This window comes from Opisthocomus hoazin, chromosome 18 (assembly GCF_030867145.1).
Source record: "Opisthocomus hoazin isolate bOpiHoa1 chromosome 18, bOpiHoa1.hap1, whole genome shotgun sequence".
NCBI classification, from domain to species: Eukaryota; Metazoa; Chordata; class Aves; order Opisthocomiformes; family Opisthocomidae; genus Opisthocomus; species Opisthocomus hoazin.
Window position 1 is genome coordinate 9190321 of NC_134431.1, and position 23053 is coordinate 9213373.

The 23053-nt window shown below is 42.6% G+C and overlaps 1 protein-coding gene across 5 annotated transcripts in view; it reads left to right on the plus strand.

Moving 5' to 3' along the window:
• The window catches only part of EYA2 (EYA transcriptional coactivator and phosphatase 2), a 102303-nt gene that overhangs the window by 73250 nt on the left and 6000 nt on the right, over positions 1–23053 (plus strand). For all 5 annotated transcript variants that reach the window (XM_075438737.1, XM_075438739.1, XM_075438735.1 and 2 more), the window contains exons 10-13: positions 12538–12627; positions 19771–19829; positions 21437–21597; positions 22628–22742. In XM_075438737.1, coding sequence (XP_075294852.1) covers positions 12538–12627; positions 19771–19829; positions 21437–21597; positions 22628–22742 — 425 coding nt within the window. The remainder of the gene's footprint in view (positions 1–12537; positions 12628–19770; positions 19830–21436; positions 21598–22627; positions 22743–23053) is intronic.

Below are 23053 nucleotides of genomic sequence, written 5' to 3' on the forward strand. Positions count from 1 at the left end.
CAATGTGAGGTATACATGTGTAAGCGCAAACCTACTGCCTACAAAAAATAGAAGGAATTAGGCAGGACCAGGAAACATAAACTTGCACTGCGTAGATCTGTTATGTGGTCATGCTTAGCATTGGGTAAGGGCTGCAGTATGCCTGTGGAGAATTCCCTTAGTGGGCTGACTTTGTCCTAGCATAAAGCCTCTGAAGCAGATGCCTTTCATCTGCTGCTTTCTGCACATGTTTGGAGGGTGTGGGGTTGGGATCTGCTGCAAGGGGGGCAGATGGGGATGGACTGAGGGGTGTGATGGACCCGTGGAGGTGAGAAGCCCTGCCACCACCATACTCGTGAGCTCTTGCTGATGGGCTGCCATAAAGGCAGAAGCTGCCATCTCTAGAGCAGCTCGTGTGGGGGTGAAGTGGGGTCAGGGAGTGGAGCCAGAAAGGGTTTTATCAAAGCACTCACCAGTGGCAGAGCTGTTCCCGTCAGCCGTGAGAGCAGAGTTAGGCCAAGGCAGGGCAGTCATGAGCAGCAGCCTGTGAAAGGGACTAGGCAGAGAGGAAAACAGGAAAATGGAAACTTGGGGGATTGTCTGCTTTGGAAGACCTTTAAAGGTACAAAATGACAAACTTCTGTTGGCTGTTTCCTTTGTATAAATGTAAAGAACGAAACAGGAATATTTTTTTTGAAGAATGAATCATCTTCTCTATTAAGTTACCACAGACTCTTTGAGAAACTTCTCTAGAAGGATTTTTTCATAGTTCTTAATTTGTTTAATCAGTATTAAATTCCTCAGGGCTTTCCTATAACGAAGATGGTTGTGTTATAAAAGTACTGTAGGCTAACGGCTTCATCCAAAGACAACCAGAGGCTTTGGTGGGCTTTGGAACAGACCTTAAACCAAGAGGGGAATACAGCACACTCAGACAGGCTGTCCTGGGAACCATTAAATCGTAACAATTCAAAAATGTTCTAGTGAGCTGAACTATCAAGTGAAGCAGTGAGACAGGTTAACAGAGTTTCAGAATCTCTTGAGTATTGTAGGAAGTGTTAATCTCAAAGTAAATTAATTATCAAGGCCTAAAATTCTTATTTTTATCCATAATTGATCATAAAAGATGCATGTGCCTGTAATTAGACATGCAAATGCTCTGAATTAAATCTCGCACGTGGAGGTCTTGGTTCTGTGTGTCTTCCTCCAGAAGAAGTGTCAGGTTGTATGATCACCATTCCCCTGACCAACATTAATGTCCCAGTATCATCCTGTCTGTTGCACTGGTAGTGCTGCTGTGCAGCCACTCAGAGAATTAGTCCATAAAGTTGATCAAGTTGAAGAATAACACATCTTTCTGGGGTGATTTTTCTGGGAACAGGGGAGGAGGAAGATCAACCATAGCTTCAGAGATTTTGGTCTAAACTCCTGTGTTCTTTGGCTACAAAATCTCAAATGGTTCCGTGTGTTGTCCCTTCCTTGGTGTAATGGCAGCAGCAGGGAGCTGCCCCAAAAAATCTGATTTTAAAAAAAAAAGAAATAAAAGAGGAAGAATTCACAAAAAGGATTATCAATTGCAGTCATATTATTAATAATTAATGCTTCAATGTTTTCTGACCTGATTTCATGTGAAAATTCTCTTTGGTGTCTGAGGGAAATCTCTGTAGTCCTTGCCATAGATGTGGGCTCCTCAGAGCAAGGACAGTTCATCTCAGGTGTTTAGAGAATAATTTACTCACAGCATTAGTAGAAGTTAAACCACAAAATTTACTCGGGGTTGAAGCATGAATGGAAAGCCTAGCCTAGGTCGCTCCTTTTTTGTCGTCTTTGTCCAAACTCTTTGCTCTATCCCATGGATTACACAGTCATCAGACATTGGCTCTTAATGTCTTTCCCATACGGTCACTGCAGTATAACCTTTACAGTGGCAGTCAGAGTGGCCTGCAAATTCACGTCTCCTTTTGCTTTCTTGCCTGCGATTGAATGGATGCATACCTGCACAAACATACGGAGTCATGGTGTAAGTGATCAGGGCAGCAAAGCTGTCACACCCGAGGAAATCTCTCCACCCTTTCGTTTCTCAGCAGGAGGCCCTCTAACAAAGAAAAGGCAAAAAAAATTAAAGTTCCATAGGCAGTTAACCCTGGATATTGTGTTCAGGAGGGTTTAGAAACCTGTTCTGCAGGCTGCTGATCACTGTATGGGTGTAGAATACTTACCATGTGCCTAGAGACCACAGCAGATGTAGACCATCATTATAGCTTAATGTACTGTCCACACAGCCCTTTTAATCCCTTCAGGCATGTATAATAGAGTTCCCATTCAACAGGAGGGTGGCTGCAGTCTTTACTACTGTCTGCAAAGATCTGCCCGCCAGATCACTGACAAAACATGATGGGAAAAATGGGTCAAAATCTGTAACAGCGCTGCTGGAGTTTCACATGAGTTGGGTAAAAGTCAAGGGGCTTTGGCTGTTCATTTGAAGCAGCAAGGCGCAATACAGAAAGACTCTTTTGGTGATATTAGTTCAGACATAATAAAAAGAGATTGCAAGCACTCCTGTGCCAAAAAAAATCACAAGTCTAGTTCCCTTTCCCTGACTGAGATATTTGCAAGCTTGTTCCATAACCTGTGTTGTCAAAGCATTAAAAAAAAAAATTCTGCATCTCTTTCAGTCTAAGAAATTTAAGTATTATATTGCAGATTCCTTCTCATGCTTTTTAAAGGACTAGTATCAAGAAAAAAGGGGACACAGGGTGTGTTGTTTTCCCTAACTGAGGGGTATTTGTGAAGCCAATACCTTTTCTCAGTATTTTGTATTGTTCCCAGAATGTGTATTCTTGTTCTGTGATGGTACACTGTTTGATTTTAGTGTCAAAATGAATTGTGATTAAAGTAAACTCTGGAGTTAAAATTCATCTTTATGTGCAAGTTACTCTGAAATCCTAGAACCAAATGGAAGGGATTTCACTTTAGCACTGACTTAAAGAACTGAATACATAGGACAGCCTAAATTCTTTAATTGTGTTGGATCTTTATCAGTACTTCGACAATGTCTGCTGATACCTGGGAGTTACAATCTATAAAATTGCCTGTAAGATGCATAGAAATTTTTGAGATTGTTCAGCATCTTGAATTGGCTTGAATTAAGAAAAACATACTGCAAAAAATTGTAGAGCCCATTATATTCCAGTTTTAAATCAGAGTTATGCAAAGTCATGTTCTAGATTTATTTAACCTTGACTAGAAGGTGTTTAGATTGCCTCTATTACGCTGTGTCCCTGAGAGCCTGGACTACGTGCTCACTTTGCCTGGAGTGGCCACTCCGGCTGCTTTCAGGGGCGTCTTGCAGTTTACCTCATAGTTGCTTGATTGATGTAGAGGCTGTTTTTCTATGATAGCCATATTTTTTTTATTGCTTTTCCACTTCAGAGATTTATCCAAGTCGTCAGCAGACAGGTATCAGTGAGATGGAGACAGGGCATGCACTCAAGTCTATGTGAACGTGGGACCTGCCTTGCTGATGAGGGACTTGTAGTGGCACAGGTGTGTGAAGGACCAGAAGAGGGTCCTGCAAAGGTAGCAGGGCCTCAGGACCTTTTGGACACAGTAACTAAAGTAGCTGCTGGTTCTTGTTGAGGACAGGACATAAACATGATTTTCTAGCATTTCAAGCAAATGTCATAGCTGCTGTGTGTTGGCTGTCTGTGAATTGGACTGTCTTGTTCTCACCAGAAATGATGTTGAGGATCTAAGAAACCTTATTCATCAAAAAGTTTCACTGCTAGTTATATGTTCGTAGAAAAAGTTTTCCTTTAAGTAAATTATAATTTCCAATTAAAAAAAAAAGTCATTGAAAAGTTCCTGCTTGGCTCTACTTGCGATCCTTGTAAAACCCTAGGGTTCTTTTCTTTTTTTTTTTTCTCCCTGCTTTCATTGAATGCTTCAAGTAGCTTGTGCTTTTCCCTGCTTTGTTCTCTCGCAGGACCCTACAGCCAGAATCTGATTGAAACACCACAGGGATTTAATCAAATCTGATGGTGATTCATGCTTCTAATGGTCGAATCTGTCCTTTACTACTTTACAAACTGAGAAGGAATAAAACCCCATTTTATTGCTCGGCTGTTAAAAACTATTTGTAGAAGTTGCTAAGGTTCAAATCAAAAGCGCCCTCCCTTGAGAACTATTAGTTAATTCTAAGTGCCATGGCGTCGCTTTTTTTCTTCTTCTCTCGCTTGAGATGTGGCCTTATATCACTACTGCTGTTCAAACATCTGAGAGTTTTCCATTCCTTTGACAAACATGAGCCAAAGTGCTTAAGGACATCTGTTTATTTTATTTCTTTAATGAGAAAACCTTCCAATTTCTTACTGGCTCAGCTGTGTTTATTTACATTTTGTTAGTCATATGTGTGGGGCACCTTGGGACGTTAAAAACCTGCAGAGGCCTATGTTGAGGGCTGCTCACAGGCATCCTGGTCAGAAAGGCAGAATAAGCCCTTGCTAAGGAAAACACAGTCCTTGGAACTCCATAAAATAGATTTTCAAAACAAATAGAGCCTAATTCACTCGGTAGATCGTGGATTAAGTCAAGATGAATACAATTTGGAAAGGATTTTCTGAGGAAGTTGGAGATTTTTTTACCCACTGGAGGCTAAACCTTGTATTTAATGCCTTTTTAAGTTAAATTAAAAAAGCATTCAATCACTGCAGGTAATAAAAAAGTCTGTTACTTTAGACATGCTGCTATATCAATTATTAATTTGTTACTGGAGAGAAGGGAGTAAATAATTCCAGCCATTTGATTATTTCAAATGTGTATTTCGGGAGCAAACATCTGTGTTTATCATCTGTACTGGCTGATGAGAAGCAGCAGCAGAAACAGCAAAACCAGGTCCACAGCAACCTAGATGGTGGGCATGGGAGATGCTCTGAGCTTGTGTAGATGTAACCTCTTGTACTAGAGCTTAGGTGAGCAGAAGGTTTGCTAAGCAAAGTGCACGTGTGGCATTTGGAAGTATTAAAGGATTATTTTTGACATAAAATCTATATGAGAAAAAATGCTGGATTGTCAAACAAGCAGGTGTAAAGGGAACCTGCTTTCCAGTATCACTGAATCATGACTTGATTTTAAGCGAAAAATAGTTTTAAAAAGCCAAAGGGACATAACCTGTGTTAGGAAGTTGCATGTGCGAAATATGCAATTTTGCTGAGGATCATGCATTGTGATGTGTTTCCACCAGTTTTTCCAGGAGTTTTGTGTTTTTCACAGAGCTATCAAAGGCTTATGTATAGAAATACAGTGATTTTCCTGTGTTGAGGGGAAGGAAATGAAGACATATTTGGTTTAAATACCAATCCCTCTTTTGACATTTATGGCTTATATATTAAAAAGAAATTATTTGTAGATTTTCGGTCATGAACCGTTTGTACTACTGAATAAAAATAATTCCCATTTGTTCTCAAGTGTCATGGCCCAGCTTTTAACCTGTATTTAAATACAGTATTCCCACAGGACTGGAATCCATTTCAGAACTTACGGGTTCAGACACTGGATAAATTAGAGTAGTCATTTCTGCTTGTCCCTAAGAATAGTTCGTTCAGAGAGGAAGGAGAACCTTTTCAACCTCCATGTGCTCTTGAATGTGAGGATTTAGTGACTGACATGCACACTTGCTTATTGGAATAATTTCCAAGGTGTAGTCCCCAACCATTTCTGAACAGGTACATGCCAGTAAAAAGAGAATAATTCAGTAAATAATAAGCAATATTTTGGAAGTACCTTTCAAGTCACAGTAAGGGTGAATATGAAATTGTATCTGAAGAAAAAGGATTCAACTATATTTGGTCTCCATCTAACATGGACTTTTCACAAAGTCACACTGTGATGACAGTAGACACTATTCATTTAAATTTAGTAGATTGTCTAATAAACCTGGATATATCAACATTTAGATAAAACAATATGTCTTCATTTTTGGAGAAAAAAGTTTAGAGCCTGAAAACCCAAGTGATTCTATCTGTGAAAGGACAATCCTGTTTTAAAAAGTCTGAAGTGTAGTCACTTGAGTAAGTCACTTCTGAAAATGGGTTTCAGCTCCTGAGGTACTTTGCTTACTTAAAACAACTTTGCTCACAAATACCCACTCTGACTTGAAAACCTTTGAGAAGCTAGGTCTAGCTGTAGCCTGTGTCTATTAAAAAGATGAAATTGCAAGCTAAACAACTTACGTGTAGTAAAAGAGCTAAATGTGTTCTCTTCCTCTAAAAAGTGTGGACTTACTTGTACTAGAACTGATGCACATGGTTAATTTCCCATTATTATGGGAAAGCCTTGTTCATGTCTCGAATTCTGATCAAGGTATAAAATGTTACAACCAAAGAATGATTACTCTCACAGACTCTTTGTTCAAACATGTGGCCCAGGTGTTTGTAGCTTTGCTTTTTTCATTATTACTATTTTTATACTACAACCAAGCTGGTCCATTTTCCAGGAGTTTCTAAGTAATTAAACACAATTAAAACTATTAAATTCTTTCTTTTGGTGACAACTTTGTTATTAACAGCTAACTGCAAGGAGGAGATTTAAATTAGAAATCCTTTGATTGTACACTAATCCGTCTCTCACCTCTGGCTGACACCTGTGGCAGATAAACCCTATAGAATAGGAGTCTGATGAATACTCTTAATTAATACTTTCTTCCTTGTAGACAAGTAATTATTTGCTCACGGCATAAACAGGTATTTGGCAGGGATTTAGAGAGACTGATTAGTTTTAAATACTAGGGCTTTATTTTGGTTTTTTTTAAAGCAGGGGGTGAGGAGGGGAAGGTCTGAATCCAAGATCCATGCTCAGAATGACTTTGTCCTAACATTTTGAATGTCGAGTTAATTGGCACATTGCTTAATAGAAGCAGTCAGACAACAAGCTGATTTGTTATCCGTCTCAAAGGAGCCAGCTTTGCCCCTTTGCTAATGGCCTGCAAGTCTGAACAGCATACCTGTACGGCAGAGGCTTGGAATGGGCTTTGGAGCCAGGATTGGAGGTGAGAGTGACTTGCACTTGAGAGATTGCCAGAGATAAGTCTGCTTCTCTCTTCCTTTCGAAATTACAGTGTACAACAGGGGAGAGCTGGCTGTGCACATCCAACCAACTGGATTAGTAGTAGCTGCAGGTGTTAAGAAATACATGTCTTTTTAATGCTTACTTTTGGGCAAGTATAAGCAGTTTACAAAAAATCAATCTCAGTAAGAAGGTTTTAATACAGAGCCATCTGGGAGGATGCTGACGGTGGAGTTTGAAGTGTGGCTGCAATGCACATGGGCTGTTGTGTAGCTAATGCCAATACCTTTATTAGTGAAGACAGGGCAATGCAGGCTTCTGTATAGGTTAGCTCCTGAAAGAGGGTCTAGAGACCTACACAGGACATACTTGCAGCTAGTTGTACCCACATTTGGTAGCTTAAAGCTAATTTTGGTATGCCTACACATTCTGCATTCCCTTTGCTTTGCTAAAATACAGACTAGTCAGAGTTTCACCTGGAGCGAGCAGACCTAACTTCCCACTTCAACTCACTGCTGTAATAGGGAATTATTTGTTCTTTGCTCATCTCCAGTTTTTGTGGAAATCTTTAAGCAAAGACAGACTGAAAACTGTTCAGCAAGGTCCTTTTAGCCATCTTCTGTTATCCTGTTACTCAAAATGAGGAGACAAAATGAAAACAGAAACAGAAATTAATTTTAGGCAAGGAGTTATTAGCTTGGAGGACATAATTGAACTCAAATTGTAATTTTAAAATGCAATTCACCGCAAATGTACAGAACTAGTTGAAGGATTAGGAACTGTGCATGCAACTAGCAGCATAACAGCAACATTCAGAGCAAATGTGTTAGCTCATGCCATTGGGATAGGAAAGCAAATGGTCCCTTTGGTGAATGGACACTTTTGTCTTCCTCTGCAGCATGTTCCACAGGCTGCTGTTGCCCATGTTTTGCTCTAGTACGACTATCTGCTGAACAGGCAGCAAAAGTCCCAGCTGTGACAGAAACAGCAGAGACACGTGTCCAAGGATGCTCTTTAGGGCAAACATTTTTGATCCAAAATGTTAAAGAAGGGCTTATCTTACTCTTTGTATGTTTTGATCCTTTATTGTTTATGAAGCAGTAGTAGGGAATGGAGGCTTTTGACCTCTCAGTTCCCTCAAGATGTGCACTGAGCAGAAAGAGGAAGCTGTGAAACTACTACTCCTGTTCGTTAAAAGTGGGAGTGAAGGGTGTATTGAGGAGGGGGAATATCAGTCTCTTCGAGAATGGATACTTCAAAATGACCACTGCCCCCCTGGTGCTTATTTCCCCCAGCCGATAGGAGGAAGCCTGCTAAAGCTGTGTGCTTGGAGGGTCAGGAGTGCCTGGTCTCTCATGTCTGAGCACCAGACGTTAGCACTGAAAGTAATTTGTGGGGCTGTTTAATTTCAACCCTGAAGGAAGCCCCAACAACGATGCGTAGCAGAGGTGAGGCATATAAGGATATGCTGTGGTGCTGGAGGTTTTATTTACAGAAGGAGTTTATTGCCTGTTTTCTATCCCTGCCTCTCATTGTCCTTGTTTGTGAAAGCATGACTCGTAGATTAGCAGAGGGATAGGACCTTGCTCTTCTAAAGTTACTAAACAAGCACTCAGGGTTGAGTTTTTCGATTAATCTGTTTTCACTGTAAAAAGTGGTTCCTGGAGGAGATTTGATTTCAAGCTGTCTGTGGTCCATTCTCCCTTGGGCTTCATATGCATCAGAAAATATTGGCTAGATCTGTTGCCCAGGAAGCTTTTTCCCAGGGCTCCAGGGTGCACTTTTCCTATGGAAGGACCTGTTAGCAGGGATCATCTGTATGAATGTGGCACCTTCCTGTTGCTCTGCTAAGCTCACACTGACATAGGCATTAGCAGTCCACCAGGGCATCACCTGCAGCATAGAGAGATCCTTTAGCGGTACAGGATTTCTGTGCCTAAGAAGAGCTCTCTGTGAACATCTTCAGATAATTTTCATAATTCTCTTTCAGATTATTTGTGCACTGTACAGACAATTTGGACAACATGTTGATTGGTATACTTATCTCATTCTGGTGCTTTCCCATCAGTCTGATTTTCCTGTTTATGCATACTTGAATTGCAAGCTGTAGTGACTATGTCTTTCTTTTGTGTGGTTACAACCACTAGCACAGTGGGGTTCAAGTCTGGGACTACTGCTTCTAGATGCGACAGTAACGCAAATAAATAACTGCCAGTGGAACCCTGGCATAGTGCCTCTAGACACCTATATCATACTGGGAGTGCTGATTTGCCTTTTAACTTTATCAGCCTCTTTAAGACTTGGAAGCATGCCTTGCTGTAGAGGAAATGTCCATACTGTGAAAGCAGTGATGCCAAATCATTTCCCCAGACGACTTCCTCTCTGGGTGGTAAAGTGCATTTTTCTATTTTCATTTTCATTCCTTCATATTCTGTATCTCAGGAGAAAGATTATTTTCCTCTTATTTACAGTTCAATTTCCATAATGTTTAGTTTAAGAGAAGGTAACTTCATACACTGTGGAAATATTTCCTCCTCCCCGTTAGTGATTAATACCAATAAAGCTAAAGACAAAACTTAGAAGATAAATGACAGATACCAACCAATGAGATTTCCTGAAAGAGTTTTAAAGGCTAATTGCTTCATTAAAAACTATTTTACAAAATAATTTCTTCCTAGCAGCATATTTTCTTCAAAACAGTTCCCCCGTGTAACTACAGCTGGGTAGTAAAATTTGATTCTGTGCTGTTTGCATGGGGCCACAGTCAGATGCCCTGATTTTGCCTGTGTCCCTGTGCCTCACCAGGGGAGCAGGTGTGGGGCTTAAAATTAGAGACACGTTCAAGGCAAGTCTGTTGAAGTTTACTTTTTGCCCAGAGGAGAAAGTGCCCTGCTTTCTGGGACAGCAACAAGCGTGTTTAAACACGAGTGACACAGCTTTTCTTTGGATGGGCACAATGCTTCTGAGTCACACACATGAAACCACAGCCATTCTGCTCTAATTAAAGAGAACTACACCAAGAATGCGTAATAATTAGGTTAGTGTATAATACACCATCCATGTCAACAGCATCTGCCACAAAGGTTGATTGAAATGTACTCATCCTGCAGATGTTGTGCTCCCAGTTAGAGCTCCTCAACTAATTCATTACTGTCCTGTCATACAATAACATGACTCCACAGAAATCTGCAGAAAATTAGAGCAAAGACTACATATAAATCTGCCCTGGTTTAGCATGGCTTGTAACTTTAGTGGAGGAAAACCACCCACATAAACATAAAGATGAGAGATCCCTGTCCTAATGAAGATGAATTACCAAAAAAAAGCCTGTGGTGGGAATGCTTTTTTTTTTTTTTTCAAGTTGTCTGTTGTTGTTTAGTTTAAACAGGCACAATGCTTTTGAGCTATGAGTGTTTATGAAATTAACCACAGATTATTTTTGCTTGTGTTTTTGAAGTATTTAATGAATAAGAAAATGTTCTGCTGGTGACCTTGTTTGTGTCAGTGCGTTTCTGTGCTTTTGCTGTGGGTTTAGGAACAAGGTCAGTGGTTTGGGGGCGGGAGGGGTGGTTGACTTTATGCATGAGAGACATGGAAAAGTGACCAAGACTCATTTAATATTGCAGTGCACCAGGCTGGCTACAGCAGGTCACTTGATTGTGTTTCAGAGTAACGAATCCACAGAGGCTGTATCCAGTGCCCACTGGGCAGCTTTGAAGCAGTAAGCCAAGAGCTGGAGGAGCCCTGTGGCTGCCAGCCCCATCCAAAGGGGCAGCTTGCAGCACCCAGTAGGTCTGCTGTGCACATGGTCAGCTGTTCATGTAACCTTCCAAGCCAGAAGAAAGGGAAATGGCCCAGCCAAAAGTCAGTCGCTTCTGCCACTCTGGATTGTATGTGGTGGCTTCCCTGGCCAAGCAGAGTCAGCCCCATCAGCTTGGGCTGATTTAAGCTTGTGCTTGCTGGCTTGGTGAGGAAATGAAGTGACAGCCCTCTCATAGGCCATTGTGGTACCTTGGCTGGGTAGCAAGGGGCAGGAAAATCATTGATTTTCTATAATGATTCAATTAGACACACTAAAGTAGAACTGCAGGTAGTGTAGTCCTTCTCCAGGGGAATTTACTTAAGGTTTTGCCCCTGGTGTTGGTAGGAAGAGGATCTGGATGTGAGAAAGTTCACACGTGCTTAAGAACGTGTAGAAGCCGTTTTAGAGCTGCTGGCACGTGCATTTTCACATTCTCTTAGTCATTAAAAAAGTGTGTTTTAAAAATACTGCAGGCAGCCAGAGCTTCTGCATCACGTCCTTCCCTCTGCGGAAGTGGTTTGGGACCCTCTCGGGGACGGGCTGAGTTAGACCCACACCCAGCTGGGCAGGGGGCTGCTGGTACAAGAAGATGGCTGAATGAGCAAACCGTCACAGCCAGCCAGCCCACGCAGACAGGAGCGTTGGGTGCATGTCACCGTTTGGAACACTAGCTAGAATGACAGATGAACCCATCCAGCATTTTCACGTGCTGTGTCTTGTCTTGTCTTGTCTTTTTTTTTTTTTTTAATTGACATAGTTATTTGGGTGCAACTGCCATTATGGCTGCAGTTCTGGCTCTACAGGCATGCTTTATACCGCTGCAGAGCACGCTCTTGTCTGGAGCAGGAATAGTCATACATGGACGAGCGTTTTCTCATGCTATAATTGGTTTGCATGGAAGGGTGGGATTGTTTTAACTCTGCCAATGCAGTTAAATAATTAGGCTTCAGTGGGGATGGAAGAGCTTTGCAGCAGTGTGGCTGCTCTTGCAGTTCCTGCCCCAAGTGCACATGTGCTGCTGAGGACAGTAGATGCTGTCTCACACTCTGGGCTCAACAGTTGTGGGAACAACACATCTACCTTTCTGTCCTGTTCTGTGCTGATCACCTGGGTTAGCATGGCAGTGAAGATCTAAGCCAAGCATACTGAGACACATGGATTGCACCCTTTAGAGAAGGAGACTCAATTTATGTTTGAGCTCCTGGATTCTGTTTTCAGATTTTGCTCACCAAGTTGCTGTCTGACATTAAAAGAGAATAATGCTGACCTTCTGTAGCTGGTTTGAGGATGGAGTCAGGAAAGGATCACCCTCTGTGTGCCATGTCATTCGTAACTATGCCCTAACCATCCACTAATGATGCTATTGGAAATCAATTCTTGGTCTAGCCCACTGAAGCAATGCTTGTATGGTCTCAGGTGTTTAAAGGTTCTTGTTATGTCATCTGAAGTGTGTGGGCTATTACTGGTCAAGGCGTGCCATAGACATCCTTCAAAGAACAGAATTTGATAACCTAGGAGAGCAAAAGAAAGGATGGGAAAATCAGGTTAAGATCCACTTGGGAAATAAAATTATTTTAATGAACATATCTTCAGAAACAGGAATGTGTAGATCCTATGTTTGCTCGAAGATCTCCCCCCCCCCCCGCAAAAAAAGAAAATCAAAATGAATGGAAAAACTGGTTTTCCCCCAACAGGACACTACAACGTCTGTGCGGATAGGTCTTATGATGGAAGAAATGATCTTCAACCTTGCAGATACACATCTGTTCTTTAATGACCTGGAGGTATGTAGCTGCTTATTTTATTTAACATCTCTCTCTCTAATCATTTGCATCTGGTCTACAAACTTGTTTTTCTGGCCAAGAAACTTTCATTTTTGACCCCAAAGAAATGAGGCTAAGATAGCTTATTGGTAGCATAGCTTACTGTGTCCCTTTGACATCTTCATTCTGTTCAAGAATTTTTTGACATCTTCATTCTGTTAAGGAATTTTTTTCTAAATATACAGTAACAGTGATGGCTTTTGGCAGTTTTACTACATCTAATAATGAGGACGTTGCTGCTGCTTCTCCTGAAATTTGGTATTTAATAATTTTATTAAACTAAATTAGCATAGATCTTATGGGGAAAGTAGCAATTAGCTATGAGCCAATGCAGAGGTTTTATAAATGGTCTCTGTTCGTGAGGAAGCTCTGTTCGCACACACAGACAGAGCAGGAGGTCTGCTCAACCTCAGGCGTACTGCAGGATGAAACTACGGCAGTTTCAACATAAGAAACAAAGAGGAAGAATCCTTCCGGTTTGTGTCGTGGTTATATCTGACTATGCCTTATACAAAGCAAAAATCCTTTTGAATATATGGTAAAATTCAAGCAAACTGATGCTAGCAGAATTCTGTCACCAGCTGAGAAACAGCTGTACAGTGCTGATGCAAATTTGTTTGCATTTGCAATCGGTAGAAATAGTCTGAGTGAGTCCCATACAGAGCGAATAAGATGGGGTTTGTGCTGTGGGCACCTTGGAGTCAGAATACTGCTTGGAGGTGTTTGGAGGAAAAAAAAGGTGGCACCCCTCAGCAGACTTCTATGGTCTTTTTCTTCATTTGAAAAAGGAAGAATTTGTTTCTGTGCTAGGTGAAATGAGAGAACTTTTTCTGTGCCCGATGAGTTCAGCAAGAACTTCTGGTTCCTTCACTGCTTAATGGCACTGTGGTCCTCTGCATTGCAGGAGGTGCAGCCTTTCCTGCCACCTCTCTCCTTACAATCTGAGGTTTCACTTGCTGAGAATTTTAATTTCCTTTCAAAGACAAGTAGTGGGTAGCACCTGAACTGACAGATTTTTCCTTTCAGCTTTTTTAAGTTGGTGATGAGGGTACAGAAAGTGCAAAGTTAAAAATATCCTTCTCTTAGGAAAAAAAAAAGAAGAGAGCTGCTGTTTGGGAGTCCATGGCCCTATATAAGTAGTGATAATATTTAATACACAACCAACACTTTCCACCCAGTGGATCTCAACATGTGATGCAACGAAACGACGTCCTGCACAAAGCCACCCTCCAGAAACCCTCTGCCTATCTAAACTTTTGTAAGAATATAAGCTGGCAAATCATTTTAAAACAAGTTTTCTCTTTGCTTCACTTACTGCTGTGAAACATGAAGTAGCAAATTGTCTGGCCTCAGTCAGATTCTGCACATTTATCAGTCACTAACAGCTTTGGCTGCTAGAAGCAGAGTCCTTAGGTCAGTTTTGTCTCGCATGGCCTCTCAAGTTCTTCTTCAGCCACTACGGTAGAGCAGAGTTTTTAATTACAAAAAGTTAGTATGCTGCGTTTCTCTTCTTTTGTGGTTTCTAGACATTAAGGAAGCAAAAGCTAAACAAAAATCGCTCATATATGGGACTGTCTCATTCCAGGAGGACTATGTAACTGGGTAAGAACTAGTCCAGTGAAGAGCTAAAGTTTAGCACTGTATCTCCAAATAGAAATCAAAACCTTTTGCAAAATACCTGGGCTCCATCTCCAACACAAACACAGGAAGCGATCCAGGTGCTATAGGACACATCCGTTCAGCAAAATATTAAGGGAGGTTGTCTCTAAGTAGTTTGGGCTACAAAGATGATAAAAAAAAAACATTTGTGTTGCTAGTGCTAGATTGTTGCTGCATGAGAAAAGAGAAGCAATTTTTGCTGATTTCCTGGGCTAGCTTACCAGCTTTTACTAAAAAATTAAGAAACACAAAGTTGGCAGCTGAATGAATGAGTCAGTGTTGCCTTAATGGACTTACCCGAGGGTGTAAAGGGACACAGACAGCTAAAGGGGAGAACAACTTGCTGCTGGATCTGGATGGGTCAAAACTGTACAAAACATTAAAAACTTTTGAAAACAAGAAGTGTTCCAGCTAGCCAGACCAGAAACAAGCAAAGAGATAGCATTGTGAGACAATTTTATCTTGGGCCCAGCACTGAGATAAAAACACTAAGCATTCTAAATGATGATGCGTGGCGCAGGTAGCTGGAAAGAGAAGAGCATTTTCTACTGAAAAATGCAGTTTTTCCTTTTCACACATAAGTGAAACAAACCAAAGTTTTTTTCAAACCAAAACCAAACCAACGTTGTTTGGTTTTAGCTGAGTCCTTTCAATAAAAAAAATGAGGCATGAGGGAGAATTCAAGAGAAGTAAATATTCTTTACAAAATTTCACTTTCCAAAAAAAGCCATTTCAGTTTGGAACAATTTGCAACAACTGAGTCACAGAATCACACAGAATGACAGAATGTTCGGGGTTGGAAGGGACCTCTGTGGGTCATCTAGTCCACCCACCCTGCCGAAGCAGGGTCACCTACAGCAGGCTGCACAGGACCTTGGCCAGGCGGGTCTTGAATATCTCCAGAGAAGGAGACTCCACAACCTCCCTGGGCAGCCTGTTCCAGTGCTCCGTCACCCTCAGAGGGAAGAAGTTCTTCCTCATGTTCAGCTGGAACTTCCTCTGCTTCAGTTTGTGCCCGTTGCCTCTTGTCCTGTCGCTGGGCACCACTGAAAAGAGTTTGGCCCTGTCCTCATGACACCCACCCTTCAGATATTTATAAGCATTTATTAGATCGTACATCTCTGTTCATTAACCACCCTACTCCTTCATTTAGGATGATAAAAAAGGTCAGGTTTGGGTATTCACGGAGTGATATTTAAGGATTATACCTCACCAAGTACTAGGTTTAAAAAAAAAATGCAGTGAATGATGTTCTTAAAAAATAAATTGATAAAAAACACACACAGAAGCTGATTTGGTTCTAGACCCACAAACATTACCACATACATTAGCACCATCATGTGGTATAACACTGGCCGGTACAAGAGAAAACAAGTTAAAACCGCACAGGGTTTTAAACCATTTCTGACCACCTTCTCTCAGTTGGGGCAGGGTGACGGAAGCTGTAACTGAGAAAGCAGTAGGATCGTTGCCCCATTTGAGACCCAAGCAAGAGTACTCTGACTAGATAATGCTAAACACAGCAAAACTTTCCTCTGGCACAAATCCATAGCCAAGTCCAGCCATTTTGTGGGGACAGCAGACTGAACCAGCCAGAGCACGGTTGGCCTCGGTCCTGACAGCAGAAGCAGGGGGAGAGATGGAGTAAATGTCGCCCATCCTCGGCAGAGGCGCAGATTGGACAAGGAGATCAGTTACTGTCTTGCTTTAGCACAGGGGAATGGTTTATTTTGCAGGCTGCAGTTGGCAGTGCTGTGCAGAGCAGAAGATGCTGCCAGGTTGTAAAGCCCTTTTGAAGCATTCCCAGAAAGGGCCTGATGAGGGGGAAACATTTGTCCATAGATACAGCAAAGTTTACACAGCCCTTAGCAGCATTTGTGTGATCGTCCTTAGTCTGGTGAGGATATGATTGCACGTTGTAGCGGTTTGAAAGTCTGAGTGAGGAGCCTGAACTGGAATACTCCTTTTTTCTATCAAAAAATGATTCTGAGACTCTGCTGTTAGCCAGGGCTTTATCTGTTTTCAGGGTTTACCCAGAAAGGATTCAGACAACTGTTTCCTGGATGCATTGTCTGGATGCATTTTTCCTGCTATGCTCAGGAGTGGGAATCTTGGACATGTGAAAAGGCGACCTACCTAGCAGATCCATTCAGATTCACCTGCTTCAACCCATCCTTTCTTAGTGCTGCAGCCTAGTAGAGAGGCCAATTTCCCATTCAATTCACCCCAAACCTCAGGCTAGTTGTATGGAAGGAGGCTGATCACTGGTCCCCAAGGCAGGTGAAGGACTGGAGGAGCCTTAGACCTAGACTCCTACCAACCACTTTTGGTCTTTTTACAGAAAGGCATTCTGTGTCAGCAAGTTAATGCTTAAGTTGTATGACTTAGAAGCTGGACTTTTTTCCCAGCTGATTCTGAACAGAGGGGAGGTTGATGCTTTTTGAAGCACAGCTTAGTGATATGCCTGCCCCGTAGCAAAGAATCAAGGCAGCAAACCCTGGCAAGGGGAGCCAGTGTGTTGCACTTCCAGGGCATGCAGTGATACAAGCATTGCCCCATTCTGGAGGCTGTTAGCAACGTAACCCAGGCAAGCAAGGCCTGTTTGCTGAGCGCCACGTTAAAATCAGAAAAACATGGTTTTGCTACACTAATTCATCCACTCATGTAGTGCATGTCTGTCGACCACATCATCTCTGCTTGCAGTTGGAGCAGTACAGGCGGATTAAATCCTTACAGTCTGCAAGTATAGGCCATGCAAGGTGTTGTGTACAAAGGGCTCTGATCACACTGCAGCATATATCAGCAGATATTCACATGAAAAGAGATATTCTCACTCTCTGTTCCCCTTTTGGGAAATCGGGGAGAAAAGGAGTTGCCCAAGGCTACAGATCACAGTGAAGTTAAAATACAAACTCTGGGCTTTCCAGGGTTGTGCATTTTCTCCCAGATGCTGTTTGTTCACAGTGCAATGCTGGCTAAAGAATAGTACCTTCCACCCCCAGTCCCTCTGGATGCAATATTGTCGAGCACTCTGGAAAACAGGTATTAAGGACAGGAGGACTGCAAAGGGATGAGGAATTAACAAACAAGGGGATTAGTGTGTTTGCAAGTTACTGCCTTTTAGAGCCATCCCTGGAGGTTCTGTGTTCTGGGAACTGTTAACTCCCCGCCTAATGAGGGATGCAAGCTCAACTGATCAATGAATCCACGAGATGTTCAAAAATCTCTAATACAGTCCTGATAGGCAAATAGATAACCTGTGTGTTTGTAAGTTGTTTTCATATGTGCGCAAGACATACCTTGGGAATATTCAGAGGGAGTGGAAGTGATAATAGAAGGAGCTTCTCCATGCATCCTCAGGAACAGCTTGTATTTCACAAGGAGGCAGCAGAGGCTTTCTCCAAGCCTGCAGTGCCATTTCAAAGCTGCATTAGCTCGGGCTCCTTTAACGTGGGTACAAAGGTCTGGTCCCACCTGGAGGCAGGTTGTGTAGCACAGACTGACCTAGAGATATCACAACAGTAAAAACAGTTCAGTTCCCAGAGCTGCGAGGGTTTGCGGAAGTCTTACACGTTTGACTCCGTTACACACTGTACGTGCCACACATCATATACCTCTGAGATTCTGGAGTATCATTTTAAAATGTCAGCAGATGTGAAAACTGGGATATGTCCCAGTTGCAGACCTCCATTTGAACAATTTGGGCCTTCTTTTTAGCAGCCCAGATATCCTGCTTTGATTCCCTGCTCACTAAGATTTCAAGGAAATTCTGCAAGAATGAAAAATTAGTCTCGTAACCAAGTAGTAAAACGTGGCCCACATTCTTGCTTTAACCAGCTTCCCTGTGTTTCACTCAGTAACACGATAGGCTCAGCCGGCGGACTATGAGGTAGCGTCTCACCAAGTGTCATGGTATTTTATTAAGTTAGAAATGTGATAGCTACTGTTGTCACACTTCAGTGTACAGAACAATTCATTCACAAATGAGAAAAACAGATCCCTCCACAAATACCTTTCCCCTGACTTAATGCCCTGCATCATGCAACTGAAGTGGGCTGCATCAGTATTATCCCAGCATGGCTCACAACAGCTACTGGGAGAGGGGCTTAAAAAATGATGGGGGTGGAGGGGAGAGAGGTGCCAGCAGAGATCTGCTATTCAGCCACTTGACTCCAGTTACATATAGAAAGGTAACACCCCAGTGATAGGTTGATAAGAGGACTGATGAGGTGAGAACAAGATAAAATTGTGTGTCTTTTTGAGAATTATCTAAAATAGATGCTGCAGAAGATCTCGTGATTAGGGACTAGAGCTATCTGTGGCATTTCGCCAGTGGTAGCAATTTGGTTACTTGTTTGGGGCTTTTTTCTTTTTTTGAAAGGGGCTAGTTTAAAACTCATATTGTGTAAGGAAGGTAAGACAAATTCTGTGGTTTACAGAATACTGAAGTGGTGAAGAATAACCATACCTTGGTTAGCTGCAGTTCTGATTTCGGAGTCTTGTTGTACCAAGTGCTTTTACCTCTGTTGAAAAGTCAGCCAGAACAAAAGATAGTGTTCATCAGCTTGAAGGCTTTCTGTTTTGTTCTTACCTGCAGGGGTCATGGAGAAAGGAGATTTGAAGTGGTGGGAGAAGCTTCCTGATTTTTCTCTTTCTAATCTTAATGCTAAGACTAGGAAAGAAACTAAAGAAACAACATTTTTCAAATGTTTGAGGCAGGACCTCCACCATTCAAACAATGAAGAATTTTGGAAGATAAGATCTAGAGTACATATTTCATGCAGGCTGAGCTCCAAGTATATATTCTGGTTAAATTTCCTGTGCATAGATTTCCTCATTACTGACACACGTTATTCCTTAGCTGTGTCTGTGGCTATGAAAGCGTGCTGCCTTCAGTGCCTCAGCCCGGCTTCCCTGCACATCAAAGGAAGCTCAGCCTCCTCAGAAGAAACTGGGAAAACATCGGCAGGACAGTCGTCTCTGGAAATTTCTTTGGGACAGATCTTCTCCCTTTGTAATTATGTGGGCATGCACCTCCTGTCCAAAGCAGTATTCTCACAGGGGGAAAGGCTGCCAAATCTCTGCCATATCATGCACACAAAGTTTAAAAAACACAGTCGTCATGGCTAAAACACAAGCATCTCTCTCCCTCCTGTCTGCATAGGAAGGAGTTTCACTTACTGTCTTATTCAAGAGCTGTTGTGCCCTTAGATAACAGCAGATCTCACACACATGCACACACATACTGTCTATTCATATTTTGTGCAAGTACTATGTGATACTTGTTCCTAACAGTTAACTGGCTAGACCATGCCAGACAATACAAGCAATATGTAAGATTTTGTCTCCTTAGTATTACCCTTAAAGTAATTTTTCATTACATTCTTCCAAAATTTTTTTCAAAGCATTTACTCACTGCTGCATTTTATTTCATATGCTTCTCAGGACTGTGACCAGATCCACATAGATGATGTATCATCAGATGACAACGGTCAAGATCTAAGGTACAGGCTCTCTAGCTGCTGGAAGTCAGGTAGTGCTCAGATGTTTGAAAATAGCAGGAGGCTGGTCAGCGATGTAAGATAACATTCTGAGCCATGCGCCCTCTCCCTCCCTGGCTCCATGCTGTCGGTATTCATTAATCACACAGAAGCACAGAGTCCCCTTTTTCATTAATATGCCTGTGCCTACTGTCAAGCGCTAACTGCACTGAGCTTTGAACCATTCTGGGAAATAGATGTAAAATTAGGTTGAAGTCCAGTCAGACTACCCTAGTTTCTGATACGATTTGGCCAGCCAGTTGGCACAGGTGTGGCCAAAATTTTTCAAAACCAGCTTGAAAGGTTTCCCGCTGCCCAATTTGTAACAGCGTATCTTGAGTCCTGTGAAAAGCCCTTGCCTGAGTGGTTTCCGTTGTTTAAAAAATGCTTCTCTGTGTGGGAAATGAAGCTGAGCTGACTGAAGTGTGTTAAGAGTATATTAAGGATGTTAAACTCCCATCTGGATGCTCTAATACAGAAATAAAGTGGCATCAGGGCTTTCAGAAGGGAAACTACTGTGCAGTAAATCAGGATGTGAGTATACAAGCACTAACTACTCCCCCTATGAGGGGTCAGGAACGCTGTAAGCTGAGCTAACTTCAGGCAGCACCTGAGCAGGATAGGTCCGTGTCGCTGAGCCTTTCTGTCCCTTCCCTTGTTCTGGTTCAAGCCGAGTTTGTCCAAATCCACTGGCTCTGTGACCTGATTCAGCCAACGGTGCCCCGTGAGCTGCGGCTGCCCTCTTCCGTCGCAGCTCAGTCTGAGATCTGCTCAAACCATAAAGCCCATCTGGTGCTGGCATCCGGCAAACATTTTAAGGTGCCATGGGCTGGTACTGGCTCTCTGCATGCCTCTTCTCCCCTAAACCAAGGAACTCATCCACCTGAAAAGCAGCTTCTTTTTATTTTTTAAAGCTGAATTATTTTTTAACTGGAACAGTTCCCTGATCTGATTCATCTCAGTGCTGAAGAAATGCTTGTGCTGGTACAAAGAAAGGGACAATGAGGAGGGCTGAAGACAGGAACAAATGCCTGGTAGAAGGCAATTTATTGTGGTAATTACTCTAGAGTTGCTTTGAAATATTAGCTCAGTTTTTTAAAAAACCAAACTTTACACATTGCAGTCAGTTAAGGCTCCTTTAGTTAATTTCTTTTTTTTTCCCCTTGATCTAATGTGTGTTCAGAGCCTGTTTAGCAATGTAGCCAAGCAGTCAGAAAAGTAACACCACAATTTTCTCCTTTAGGATTTGAGTATTTCTGCAGTTATCTTAGCAGCCTGGATGAGAGGCAGGTGAGGAGTTTCAGTGACCTGCAGTCAGATCTTTTGTAGTCCAGAGAACCTCAGAATTGGCAGGGGGTGCTAAGTAACCTGCGTTGTGTTTACAGTGAGAACATCTTTTAAATCTGTGCTAGTAACTGTGCTAGAGATGAACTCCTGTTCTGTACAGCATGTCCTGCGTATATCTCTGCTGCCACTCATCTCCACATTTCTTTCAATTGTTTCCACTCCCTGCTGGCACTTTATAGACTGTAGTTACACTGACCTCTCCCCTTCCCTCCTCCCTTTCCCAGCACATACAACTTCTCTGCAGATGGCTTTCACAGTTCAGCTGCCAGTGCAAATCTGTGTCTGGGCTCGGGTGTTCATGGGGGAGTTGACTGGATGAGGAAATTAGCATTCCGCTACCGTCGGGTGAAGGAGATGTACAACACCTACAAAAACAACGTAGGGGGTAAGTGTCTATGGCCAGGCAACAAGGGTGCCTTTCATCTTCCTCAGTACTCCTGACCCTGCCAGGGACATCTATGGAGGAAGTGTAGAGAGCATCATAAGAATCCTTCACAGTGAGCTGAGCGAGTGTTTCAGCAGTCATCCTTAAATAAGGTTCTGTACAGGATACGCCCGAGATAGGCTAAAATACCTGGTTTAGTGGTTTGAGGAGGATTCAAGTCCAAGTTCAGGGCTTTATTTTGTAATTTCTTCAGGAGGAAAGCAACCTTCTCCAGTCTTCCCAAATGTTTAGTAAGTAAGCAAACAGTTCAAAACTAAATATGCTGCTTCTTTCCCCACAGAACACATGGCTGATCTCTGTCTGAAGGCATTCTTGTAACTATTTGTTTTTAACTCCCCCCAAACAATACCACCAGGTATCAGGATGCCCTGGGTTCCTTCATCTCAGCTAGTTCCAGACAGTGCTTTCCATAGGCTGCTCTGCTTCTCTTTTAGAACATCAGTGCCAGGTCTCTGACTAGAAGGAGAAAGCAGCAAAACTCAGAGTATCACCACAATCTTTTATTTTGGTTGGAGGAATAGCCTACCCACATGTGCTAGAAATGGTGCATAGCTTCTCAGGAGAAACAAACCCATCCTGGCTTCAGATGTCTCTCAGCTCAGCCACTGCCTGTTATATGCGGTGCTCTTGTCCTCTTGCTCGCTTCCCATGCAAGCTTTATGATAACTCCAGGAAAGGTGTTTTAATGGGGTGCTGCAGCCTGCGGGTGACTGACACTGTTCCGCTGGAGAGGAAGGAAGCTGCGCTGCAGTAGTGTAGGAGTGCGCTGCAGTCGGGCCTCGTGTACCTTGAGGCAGAGCCTTGGAGTGACGTGGCAGTGGGCAAAGGGAAGCAGCCTGCACCAGGGCCAAGAGAAGGGCGGTGGGAGAGACAGGGTTCAGAACGCAGACAGCAGCCCTCTGCCACTCTACATGCAAAGTCATGCAGCTCCCTTTCTGGGCTTCTGCAAAGATGTTTTCCCTGCTTACAGGTTTAATAGGAGCTCCTAAGAGGGAAACCTGGCTGCAGTTAAGAGCAGAACTTGAAGCGTTGACTGATCTCTGGCTCACACATGCTCTGAAGGCGCTGAATTTGATACATTCCCGGTAAGAACAGCTTAAACAATTGCCTGCAGGCTTGATCCAAGATCTCCTTTGCTTCCCTCTTTTCCCCCCTTCTAAACAAATCGTGGCACATTTATAGGACTTTGCTGGCCAGACCTGGGGGAGGCCAGTCTGCACATGTTTGCCAGACTTGTATTATCAAGGGTTGGGGTGAGCTTGAGATGATGAACTGAGCAAAAGAAAAACCAGTTCTTTTCTTTGCCTTTGCCTTTGCCTTGCCTCATCTGTGGCGTGCTTTTCATGTGAGCAGATTTACAAAAGAGTAGGAAAAGGAGAAAAGGGCGCTTCTGTCT